General features: G+C 47.3%; 1 protein-coding gene across 2 annotated transcripts in view; it reads left to right on the top strand.

Annotated features, from left to right (window-relative positions):
• LOC147663162 (uncharacterized) overlaps positions 1-12,700 on the top strand; it is a 92,095-nt gene that overhangs the window by 56,189 nt on the left and 23,206 nt on the right. For both annotated transcript variants that reach the window (XM_086950622.1, XM_086950623.1), the window contains exons 4-5: positions 2,885-2,923; positions 4,279-4,317. In XM_086950622.1, coding sequence (XP_086806748.1) covers positions 2,885-2,923; positions 4,279-4,317 — 78 coding nt within the window. The remainder of the gene's footprint in view (positions 1-2,884; positions 2,924-4,278; positions 4,318-12,700) is intronic.

The raw sequence follows: 12,700 nt of genomic DNA, 5'->3' as shown, positions 1-12,700 counted from the left end.
CCACGCACGCAACCTGGGCTTCATCCTGGACTCCTCCCTCTCCATGACCAGGCAAGTCAACGCCGTCTCCTCGTCGTGCTTCAACATCCTGCGCATGCTTCGGAAGATCTTCTGGTGGATCCCCACAGAGACCAGGAAGACCGTCACCCAGGCCCTCGTCACCAGCCGACTGGACTACGGCAACGCACTCTACGCCGGAACCACCGCCAAGATCCAGAAGAGACTCCAGCGCATCCAGAACGCCTCAGCCAGACTCATCCTCGACATACCACGACACAGCCACATCTCCGGACACCTAAGAGACCTGCACTGGCTCCCGGTCAACAAGAGAATCACCTTCCGCCTCCTTACCCACGCACACAAAGCACTCCACGACCAAGGCCCGAGCTACCTCAACGACCGCATCAACTTCTACGCTCCCAAACGCCACCTCCGATCCGCCAGCCACGCCCTTGCCGCCGTCCCACGCATCCGCAGAGCAACCTCAGGAGGAAGGTCCTTCTCCTACCTGGCCGCCAAGACCTGGAACTCCCTCCCGGCCGACCTGCGCCTGACCCAAGACCACCTCTCCTTCAGGAAGAAGCTCAAGACCTGGCTGTTCGAGCAGTAGCGGCACCCCCCCCCCCCCCCCCCCCCCTCGAGACCCTATGGGTAGGTAGTGCGCTCTATAAATGTCTTTGATTCTTTGATTCTCTCCAAACTGCGGAAGGACTGAAGGTTTTGAAAAGTTTCAAAATGCCCTTCGGCATCCTCACATAACTTTTAAAAACCTTTTTCAGTTTTGCTATGTGGGAAGCTGGTGGGATCTGTTTTTTAAACACAATAAAATTAGCCCTGTGTTGTTGTGGGAACATTGTTTCTGCCACACGGGCTGTTAGCTTAGTGCCATGAAGCCACAATTTATTGTATTGCTGACAAGCCATGTGGCTCCACTGCAGGACTCCTTATGCCAGTGGCGTATGTAAACCGTAGCCCCCCCCCTCCCCTGCAACGGATGGTGAGGATGTCCTGGCAGAACCTATACACTCGAGCTGACAAGCTGAAAGGGTCCCCCTTAATGTATTGAGGACAACTCCCCACAATGTAGGGACGACAGGGGTGTCCAATACGGCACTGCCTTCAGCATAGATGAGGGAGCGAGTATGATGCTCACCTGTCAGTGTTGTTTTGTTTTCCCACTGTCACTCAGAGATTTCAACCCTGAGTGACAATCCTGAAAACAATTCCATGCAGCCAGATGTTGGTGTGCATTGACATCACTATCTGTAGGTCCAGTTGTCAGAATTGCATTTGTACCAGAGTTCAGAATCGAGTGACATTATTAGAGCTCTCCCTGATCCAGATATTGGCAGGTTGTTGGTTGTGGTTGTGAGAAGTTGGCCTGATATATGAGGTTTCCAATTCTGGAACCACCTTGTATCAGTCCAAACAATCCCCTTATGGTGTCTGGTTGTAATTCAACCTTATAGACAAGCTATCTTAATGGTAGCATAGACTAAGCAGCCTTAAAGGCTAAACTCAAGAGGTCGTGTTAAGCGAGCTGTTTTACCAATCACAGTCCTGTAATATCAAATGAAAGGACACCACACAAGTATATATTATTAAAATATATGTGTTTATTTCTAAAATAATCCCCAGTACTCTTTATGAGCAAAGGGGCACATGCGTTAAATCAAAAGCACAGTATAACATACAAAGTTGCACAATTATGGATGAGGGCGGGTGGCCACTCAAACCATATATTAAAAAAGTGGTATAAGAGATACCAATCGAACAGTGGTTAGGCCTAGGGCCTAAGGAATCGCTGGGAGCAGTCGGGACTAGCAATGCTGAAGTCGGGAAAAGCCCACGGGAATCGGGTGCAGCGCTTAAAGCGCGGCTTGCACCAATGCAATGTCAATGGTGCGTAAAAGTTACACAAATAGAGTTTAAGGATACTTCCGCTGAACCTAGAAGGACCAAACTTTAGACACAGACCCTAGAGGTGTGTACCAGTGTGGGAACACCGGCGTTGCAATGTTACCTCACCCACAGGAAGCGGGTGCATAGGGTCGAAGTGGCGTCAGGTTTTGTCACGCAGGTTCTTGGTGCTTGAAGCTGAAGATGCTGCAGGCGATGTGAAGGAGAAGTGTCCGGTGTGATCCAAGGGTGGATCAGAGTAGAAAAGTACCTGAAAGCAGAGGGGACAAAGTCTGGGTCACTCAGCAGTGACCAGGGTGGAACCAGGACGGAACCAGGCAATGTCGGGCGCAATCAGGTGGTTGTCGAGGAGCATCTCTCCGCTGTCATGTGGGCTCTGGGGTATCTGCGACGTCTAGGAGCAGGTCACGATCTGTCCCACGCAGGCTCTCACCGTCGGCGCAGTCGGCTTCAAGATTGGAGCAAACAAAACTTGGCAAGAGCTTTACACACTTCATGTTCATGCTGTGTCCTTTGGTAAGGGTGGAGGTAGAATGTGTTGAGTGATTTTCAGAGATTGCATTGGAAGTCAATGTACAGTCAAGTCAAGTCTTCCAATTGATCATCCTGGTTGGGATGTATGCTTCGTCTAAGTTACATAGAGGAAAACATTGCCTCTTTTTGAAGGACCGATCAGATAGCTCAAAGATTTAATGTGTCTGCTACAGAATATTCTGGTAACCTAAAACACACAAAATAAAATCTTGCCATGAAGGTCTAAGCACTCTTTCTAATGTTTGCATACAGGAAAAGGATTTTAACGCTCTGCACAAATGCTTGCAGTATTAAAAGTGGATTGCCCTTCAAGAGGAAAACAGAGGTCTACTTTTACTGGTCAAATCATTTGAAGGATTATGATATGAAAATGTAAACCTTATGCAATCTTTCAAAATGTATGTTCTTGTTCCTTTTCATCTCTCTGTAGAGTCCAGGATTTGAGAAGTCGCTGTGCCCAATGGATCAGGTATAGTCCCCTGTATGAGAAGAGCAGCTTGTAAATCTGTGGATGCCTGCTGTATTGTGCTGTGTGTCATAGTGGCTTAGAGGAAGAGTGGCAGCTGTTCGCTGCAATTTGTTTTGTATGACACTAGCTCAGAAGAACAGTTACAAATCCTAGTATGCAGCATAGTAAGTTAATCTATGCCTTGATCATAGTAACATTCCTAAATCCTTTCAACAGTGTTGTAAGATGCCAAAAACCTTCACCAGTATAAAAAATGTAATTCTTGCTCATGAGGGGCATGAGTTGCATGATCGCCGTGCTGAAAGGCATGTTCGGGACACAATCCAGATCAATTGGTGCCAAGGACACTGTCTGTGGTAATCTGTTCCTGAATTCCAGTGAATACTGCCCTTTTAATAGATTTTGCCTGTGACAGAGAGATTTGTAATGGTGAATGTTCATTATTTTAACAAACAAGATTACTTTCCTTTAATTAAATGTGGTGGAGTAAATGATGGTTGATTAGAAGATGTTTATGAAACCGATGTACAGCAGGTCATGATTTGGAAGCAGTCTATGTCACGTGTATTTGCAATCTCAGTTTCTTAATATTTGGACACAGTTTGTCCCAGACACAATAGCTGGTTTGCCAATTTAGTTGATGGGTTGAGAAGTAAATGGCTCAGATAAATGTCTTCAGGAATAAAAGTTTGAATCTCTTTGGCCATTTTACAATTCGAGAATCCAGAATGAGTAGGAGGAAGTTGCTCACACTATAAAGTGTAACAGGGATCTTGACTTTTGGTACTTTGCATTTGCTTTGCATTTGCTGTGCAATGTAATTTGGCTTGGCTTTTGAATTTGTTTGTTACAGTGTGTGCGAAGTACATGCAAGGTCTCAGCTGGTTGGGAGTCTAAACTTATTCTGATTTAGTTGATCAGAAAGGGAAATGTCTGTAGCCAGGTTCCCAGTAATTGGTTCAGAAGTTCAGAAGTTAGTGCACAGGGGTTTCTTGGTCATCCTGGCTTGGATGTATGTTTTGTCCAAGTTACCTAGAGAAAAACATTGCCTCCTTTTGCAGGGCTGATCAGATAGCTAAAATATGTAATGCGTCTGCTACAGAATATGTTAACCTTAAAAACACAAACTAGAATCTTGTCATGTACAACGGAGTGCTCTTGTTGTTTTTACGTAACAGAATTGGGTTCTAACGTTTTGCCAAACTGCTTGCAATGTTAAACAGTGATGGCCCTTCATGAGGAAAACTGAGGTCTAGCTTTACTGGCCAAGTCTTTTGAATGATTACAGTACTACCATTTAAACCTTATGCAATCTTTCTAAATTGGTGTTCTTGTTACTTTTCAACTCTCTGTAGAGACCAGAATCTGAGGAGCCGCTTTTCCCGAGGCATCAGGTATTGTCCCATGTGTGAGAAGCTATCTCTGATAAGCAGTTTGAAATACTTAATGCACTGTGCTATGTTTGGTTGTGATACTGTCTGATAAGAACAGAGACTTCTCTTTTCTGCACTGTTTTGAGTGTCATCCTGGCGTAGAGGAACAGAGAGAGCCCACTGCTGCATGGTACTACATGTCATAGTGGTTCAGAGGAACAGAGGCAGCTGCTTGCTGCAATTTTGTTTGTGTGATATCAGCTCAGGTGAACAGAGACAAATCTTAGCATGTAGCATAGTAAGTGGGTCAATGCCTGGATCAGAGGAACTGTGCCAACTCCTTGGAGCAATGGGTTCTCGGTGATACTAGCTAAAAAGACCAGCAGCAGTTACTTTCTGCCCACTGTTGTGAGTGATAGTGACCAGCGATGGCTGCTGCCAATCTGAGGTGGGGTGAAGGGGGGCGGAGAGGAGAGGGCAGTAAAAGAAAAGTAATAATAAAAATATAAACTTACCTTTCCTGCCAGCCTCCATGATCTTCTGCTCCTGCTCCATGCCTCGCTGCTCCCCTGCTTCAGTCCCGGCACTGCAATCCCCAGGAGCACAGGCTCTTGGACTGCACACAATGCCAGCGCTTCTCTCATGCTACTACTCCCAGCATGAAAGAAGTGCTTGGAATGTGCAGATCGGTGTGGTCCGGTTATACACTCCCACAGGGAGTGGGAGCCTGTGCCCCTAGGCCCTAGGATATCTCCAGGGAACAGTCTGGAGATATCCAAGTGCGCATGTTGATTTGGCCAACCGTGGACAGCCGGCCAAACCAACATGCGCACTTTCAGTGGCTACCACTCCTCCTTCCTCTGCTGTGTGACACTGCAATATTGCCCCGCCATGCCCTAGACACGGCAGACTGGAATTAAAAATAAAATGACAATAAATTAGCTTTGTCATTTTCTTTTTCTTCAGTCTGCTGCATTTTATCAGTGAGGCGACGCTCCTCCACCATAGCTGAGGAGCCACCCCTGATAGTGTCTCAGATGAAATTTGCTAGCTCCTTGCAGCACTGTGTTATGTGTGATGACATCTTCGATGAACAGAAACAGCTCATATAAACAGTAATAGCTGCTTTGCTGTGTTGTGTGTGATGCAGGCTCAGATTAACAGTGACAGCTCAGTGTCTTGTGTGACTCTGGCTCCGATGAACATCGACAGCTGAGGTCCACTTTTCTGTGTCTTAATTGGCTCAGAGCAGCAGTCACAGCTCCTTGCCACAGTGTGTTGTGTATGATAACAATTCACAAACAAGCATTGGCAATGCAATAGGTCTCGCATTAATTAAGTTTGAGCTATTGGCATTGCTAAATATTGCAACACCAATTGCAACAAAAGTCTATAAATTGTAGGCCAAAAAATGTGATTTTTTTTTTGTAGCAATGGTGGCATGCTGCGCTTTAGATGAATATGTTTAAAAGTAAAGTGCGCCATATTGCGATTGCTACAATAGTTAATTGTGGATGCGTTAACCATTGATGTGTGCACTGATGGCTGGTGGTGTGTGTGCCTGTAGAAATTATGCACTGGTGGTGTGTGTGCCAGGTGGAAGTGTGCACTGCCGGGTGGTGGTGTGTGTGCCTGGTGAAAGTGTGCACTGCCGGGTGGTGGTGTATGTGCCTGGTGAAAGTGTGCACTGACGGCTGGTGGTGTGTGTGCCTGCTGAAAGCGTGCACTGATGGCTGGTGGTGTGTGCCTGGTGAAAGCGTGCACTGACGGCTGGTGGTGTGTGTGCCTGGTGAAAGCGTGCACTGACGGCTGGTGGTGTGTGTGCCTGGTGAAAGCGTGCACTGACGGCTGGTGGTGTGTACCTGGTGAAAGCGTGCACTGACGGCTGGTGGTGTGTACCTGGTGAAAGCGTGCACTGATGGCTGGTGGTGTGTGTGTGTGCCTTGTGAAAGCGTGCACTGACGGCTGGTGGTGTGTGTGTGTGCCTGGTGAAAGCGTGCACTGACGGTTGGTGGTGTGTGTGTGCCTGGTGAAAGCGTGCACTGTTGGCTGGTGGTGTTTGTGCCTGGTGAAAGCGTGCCCTGACGGCCAGTGGTCTTTGTGCTCGGTGAAAGCTTGCACTGACGGCTGGTGGTGTTTGTGCCTGGTGAAAGCGTGCACTGATGGCGGGTGGTGTTTGTGCCCGGTGAAAGCTTGCACTGATCGCTGGTGGTGTTTGTGCCCTGTGAAAACGTGCACTGACGACTGATGGTGTCTGTATCTGGTGAAAGTGTGCACTGATGGTGTGGTTGTGTGTGTGTGTGGTTGTGTGGTTGCGTGTGGGGGTGGGTGTGTGTGGGTGGTTGTGTGTGTGGGTTGTTGTGTGTGTGTGTGTGGTTGTGTGTGTGTGGGTGGTTGTGTGTGTGTGTGTGTGGTTGTGTGGGTGGTTGCATGTGTGGTTGCGTGTGTGTGGTTGCGTGTGTGTGGTTGCGTGTTTGTGGTTGCGTGTGTGTGGTTGCGTGTGTGTGGTTGCGTGTGTGTGGTTGCATGTGTGTGTGGTTGTGTGTGGGTGGTTGTGTGTGGGTGGTTGTGTGTGTGTGGTTGTGCGTGTGGTTGCGTGTGTGTGTGGTTGCGTGTGTGTGGTTGCGCATGCGTGGGTGGGTATGTGGGTGGTTGTGTGTGTGTGTGGGTGGTTGCGTGTGTGGTTGCGTGTGTGTGGTTGCGTGTGTGTGGTTGCGTGTGTGTGGTTGCGTGTGTGGTTGCATGTGTGTGGTTGCATGTGTGGTTGCGTGTGTGGTTAGGTGTGGGTGTGGTTGTGTGTGTGGTGCATGCCAGTGCACATTGCCGATGCTCGGGGGTAAAAACCTTGCAGTACCTAATCAGCCCACTTTGTTCTTACCTACTTTAGCCAACTTTTTCCACTTCAAAATCAGGACATGGAGGTAGCAGCAAAAGTGGTACACTTTATAGACAACATAAGCAGCAGACACTGTACCTATCAAGAACAGTGCTCTTTGGAGGAAGTAACATCACAATACTACGGTTTAAGCTCTGTTCAGTCCTCAGAAAAGGAAGGAGTTACTCCTCTGTAACTTGGACTTCCCCCAGTTTGGAATGTTCATGGCAGGCTTCCAAGGGTTCTAAAAATGATGTAAAATTTCCTGACGTATTTTAACATGTGGACCTGAAACACAAGGCAATTGTCTAAATGACACCGCTCATCTGGTAAACTAGCACTACAATCGTTCTACAACAGTGCAATAACCTCCGTCCTGCTGCCTGCGACAAGTCACGTATAATGAATACATTTATATCAACTATGTGCCAAACTTTGGAACAAAGCACTTAGCCATGCATATTTCGGCTTGTAAGTGTGTGGTGTGTCATGAAATATGGCTTGTACATTCTACGCAGGCCTGGCACAGCTGAAGAGGTTTCCTATGCTCGTAAGTTTGCATTGAGGTTGTTTGGTTACCAAAAGAGCCGTCAAAATGGCTCTTAGAATGTAGTACGTCAGGTGTGTTTAGTGTTCGTAAAGAAAATTGCCCTTTTGGTATACGTTTTTATAAACGTTATATATGACATTCGGCACGCAACGCTATCATTTTCAAAAACGAAACATGAATCTAGTCTGCTACGCATGACTTTTAGTGACCAACGCCTTTAACCAATTCCAGATTAGTCAAGAATGTTTTCAGTTAAAGGTGTATATCAAACATACACATCCATTAGTAAGTAACACGCCGTCCATTTACATGCAAAGCTCGAAAGTGCACAGCTTTCTGTGTACATAAAACGTGCTCTGCTGAGCTACTGAAGATGGGAGCAGATTTTTTACTACAGTCTTTGTTTACACTATATAAACATCCTGCAAGAAGCGCAAAGTCTTGAAGCCCGCCCTGCGGCAAGGGAGGTGTTGCTTTGCCTTTAATACATTGCATCCTCTGTGCTTTCGAGCACACCGCTGAATGGAAAATCTGTATATCAAACGCAAGAAAGCTACTTGTTGAAAAGTACCTTTACAACTAGAGTGAAGTGAATGGGTTTGCTGCCTTGGGATTACAGCGACATTCTTTGAGTGTTTGAAATGAGAGTGTGTGACAGAAGGAGAGGCGGGTGCAGGCTGTGGACGCAGCAGGATCAGTACCAGAAAGCAGCGTACATATATGTGCATAGCCAGCACACGTGAATAGGAGCCTCGCCTGAGGCGTTCGGGAAGCGTGGGTATGGCCTACCGCTTTGAGAGTTAACGTGGCATATATTACGCGGCTGGTTTACTTTAAACTTGGTAATAAAATGCACAGACCGACAGAGTATTTTCTTGTTGCAGCAAGTCAGTGGTGTTTTCTGTTAACATAAGAGAGTGCAGTATAGTCGAGCATTCTAAATCATGGGTCGGGTCGCTAGTACTCGGGTGTCACAGGGTGCACTGACCTGCAGCGGAGCTCAGCCCAGCCTCGTTGCAACCAAAAAACGCGAGTGATCGCAAAAACAAACAAACAACAAGAGACGGTCGCCTCGAGGCTGCGTCCGGTGAACTTGGGACCGCAAGGGAGAGGAGTGTGCACCGAGAGCAGCCGGGTGAAACTTCAGCGACAGATAAGACTGCAGGGAAACAAACAAGTCAAAACGATACCGAAGAGCCGCGCGCGTGAGCTTCTACCGTAGACAGCTCACGTCGCGCGGCTCTTAGGTTTCGGTTTCCAAGGCTCATGGCAGAGTCGCGCTCGCACACATTCACAGCAAACAGCCAGCAGCAAAAGCGCGCTCACGAGGCCAAATCCGAGACGGAAAATGCGCGCGTCCGACTCGTGTCCACATATTCAATAAGCAAATAGGTATACTAAAGTATACAAGAGGTCCATCGCTACGCTCGACCTAAAAATAAGAGCATCTCACTGGACTGTATACTGTGTTCGTCTGATACAGTGCCTACTTTGTTGAATAATAAGTGCCAGTGTGCAAGCACTTCTCAGATGCCCATGGCCAGGGTTATTAAATGTCAGCATGCAAGGCTGTGAAGTCCTAAATACACCCCAGGTCTCTTAAATCCAATGCCAGACACTCCCAGCCTCTTTATATCACTCTTGTAGGATCCTGCTTTCTCCCTTGCTGGCAGTTTTTCAGTCTTTCTTTCTATGTTTCTGTGTGTGTTTTTCCCTGGAAATATTTGATGAGGAAAAATAGGTGGTGGTCTCCAAAAATGAATGCCAATGAGACTCACCCAGCAACCACCAGCTCATATTAATCGTTGGTCTTATACTGGTGTAGAGGAACAGTAGCAGTTCATGCAGCACTGTTCTGGGTGTGGGGGTAACACCGGCTCTGAGCAATATTGATAGATAATGGCTGTGATGTGTTGTGTATGGGTGTATCAAAGGAACTTGTTTCACTATGATGTGTATGGGGTTTTGAGGCTCTGTAGAACAGTGGCAGCTCCTTTCTTCACTAAGCTCTTTTGCTGGTATGATCCTAGCATAGACAGCCACACACACTTCCTATTGTACTGTGCTGTTTGTGGATGTGATATGGACACAGAGTAATATGGCAACTCTTTGCTGCACTGTACTATTTGAGTGCATGACTCATGGTATGAAGAGCAGTGCAATATTCAGCATTTGAGTAAGACGCTGACTCAGAGAGACACAGGCAGCTTCTGTGTTAAGTATGGGAGCAATATCTGCTCAGAGGAGGGGTGACTGCTTTTCTGTGCACTGCTCTGGGTGTACATAATAATGGTTCAGAAAATGATGTCTGCTCCTTGCCGCACTGTAGTGTGTGTGGGTGGTATGCTGGCACAGACGACCAATAAGAGCAACAAACTCCACTGTGCTGCATGTGAGTATGATACAAGCTCAGGTATACATCCTCAGTGGTATCAGGCGTGGCCCATGCAGGAAAGAGTGGTATGGCGGAGTAGGGGGAAGTCGACAGATGACGACGAGGGAAAATAAAATCTGAAAAAGGAAACCCACTTACTTACCTTGCACTCGCCGTATCGCCTAGTCAGCAATCCAGCGAGCGTAAGGTAAGTGTTTTTCTTTTTTGAATTGTATTTTTCCTCGTCGTCGTCTGTCAACTCACCCGCACCCAACCCCACCGCTCTTGCCTGCATTGTATATCATGGTATATCGCTAGAATATCAAGATTAAATATCATTCTGCAAAAATATCATACCCCGAATATTGGCTACCAAAATATTGTGAAGGCAGACAAATGTAGATAAATTAAGAGTTCTTAAATCAGTACTTATCTATATATATGGCCTGCGTTCACAATATTTTGGACGTCAATACTTATGATGTTTTTGTAGAATGATGTTTTGGTGCTCAATAATCAAACAGTACTGGTATCAATATCTATCATAGTGAAAATAGTTAGTACTAATTTATCTGGCCTCACTCAAGACCCCGATACAGACTATAGTTTTGATAGTTTTACTGTGACCCATTAATATTTAATAATCTAAGATTACAAAACCCAGCCTGAAGCCATGCAACTTTGTTGCATAATACAAGAAAACAGTGGAGCAACAAGGAGACTGCACCACAGGAACATATCTTTAACCTACGTTTTGGTGGCGCAACGCTCTGCTCCATATTTACAGTGTGGGCTTAAGCCACATTTTGTGCCTGAAGTCCGCTTTGTACATATGGTGCCTTTCACTCAGGTATCTGCGTGAAAGGGGAATACAATGGATGTTGGTGTGGTCGTTCCACCGAAATACCCACTGCTTTTTCGCGCAGCCCCAGTTTTACAAGAATCTGTAAATCTGAGGATGCACCACAAACTAACACCATGCAAAAGGAGGCCTTACATTCGTGCAACAAGGAAAAATAATTTTCTTTCTCCTCTTTTGTGATTTTTCTATGTGTGCACTTGGCAAGAGCAATCCACGCAGGACCGGAAGATTGCTTCTCACTCGGACCAGGAGGGTCAGAACGGGTGCTCCTTTTCAAAGGAGCTGGTGCAAGTCTGGAGCAACCAGAATAGCAAGTCGGTTTTAGGTTTTCGTCGGCACAGGGGCCACAAGCCAGCTGGCAAGTAACCGGGCCAACGCGTCGAGCCAAGGCAAGCAGAAGGGCCCCACGATGCACTCGTCGAGTGTAGAGGGGTGAGCTTCGGTGCAAGAGTGGCTCAGGGTTGGGGCTTCTCAAACCCCGGTGTACAGCTTCGAGGGTCATTCGTGGGCTGCACGGTCAGCGTCTCGTGGTCTTTTCAAGGTGGCGTGCCCCACGCTTCCGGTCGCCTCCACGGGTCTCAGCTCTGCAGGGACTGTGGATCGGGCGGTAAGAAGGTAGGCAAGCTAGATCTCGTTGATCTCTGTCGCTCGAGTTCCGGCGGGAACTGCAACAAAGCCGACGTCGAGGTGCTGGATGGTGCCTGTTTGCACAGGGTGGTCACTCCTTGACCACAAGGGAGATTCTTCAGTCTTCTACGTTGAGTAGGATGTCGAAGGGTCCAGAGTTTTGTTTCAAATGTTTCATCAGGATAATCTGAGTGCGTTGGCACTGCTCCCATTCTTATACCAATCTAGGGGGCTGGATTACCTGCTAGGTCCCCTCCTATGGGTGGGACCCAGGAAGGGGGTGGATACACCCCTTTCCTTTGATCCAGGCCGCGCTGGGACTGGGGCTGGTGTGCACCAGAACCGGTTTGGCCGGATTATGCAAGGGGCAGCCTTGTGCTCCCCCAGGCAGTGTCTGGTTTCTTTAAAACCTCCCTGCTACAATCCACTATCTCCAGTCTGGGGTGGTGTAACACCTCCCTACGAAAGGAAAGACTTTGTCCAGGCCTCCTCTGCTGAGTTTCGGTCGGCAGCAGGAGGTCAGACTTGTGTCTGTGGCAGAAGCATCCATTTTGTCGATCTGAGGCTCTTTTAAAAATCAACCGCGTTTCAGTAAAGTAACATGTCTTCTCCTTCTAGAGGGGTGGAATGCTATCCCCGTCGACAGAACTGTCGAGGGGATAGTATTCCAAATCGTATGACACCTTACACGACATGTTTTGATAAAGCAAAACCAAAGTTGCTATATAACCGCGAGGATTATAAGGCACTTAATAGTATATGGTTTGGCATTATCCCTTAACAGCTTAGGGAGTTGTTCCCAACAGCTGCAGACAGGCTCAGCTCATGCCAGAGCTCCATCTCACAATAAACCACACGCTCCGCCTTCAGGATTGATAAGGCCTTCCATAGGAGTGGCTCACAGGTTTATATGTGTCCAGATATAGGTTTAGATATAGGTATACTATATCTAAGCAAGGGGTGATTACCCCCACTTGCCCCAGCTGAGTGATCAGCCACTTGTGTCAATTTAAGAACCAGCCAGGGGTGGCAAAAGATATGCTGCAGCCCCTGGTAGGCCTTGGTGGCACCTATGCCCTGAGCACCTATAGTGCATGGTACAGGGGCTGACAAGGA

Source organism: Lissotriton vulgaris, unplaced genomic scaffold (assembly GCF_964263255.1).
Source record: "Lissotriton vulgaris unplaced genomic scaffold, aLisVul1.2 SCAFFOLD_607, whole genome shotgun sequence".
In the NCBI taxonomy this organism is placed as follows: Eukaryota; Metazoa; Chordata; class Amphibia; order Caudata; family Salamandridae; genus Lissotriton; species Lissotriton vulgaris.
The sequence above is the reverse complement of the archived record's forward strand: the minus strand, read 5'-3'. Positions and strand labels throughout refer to the sequence as shown.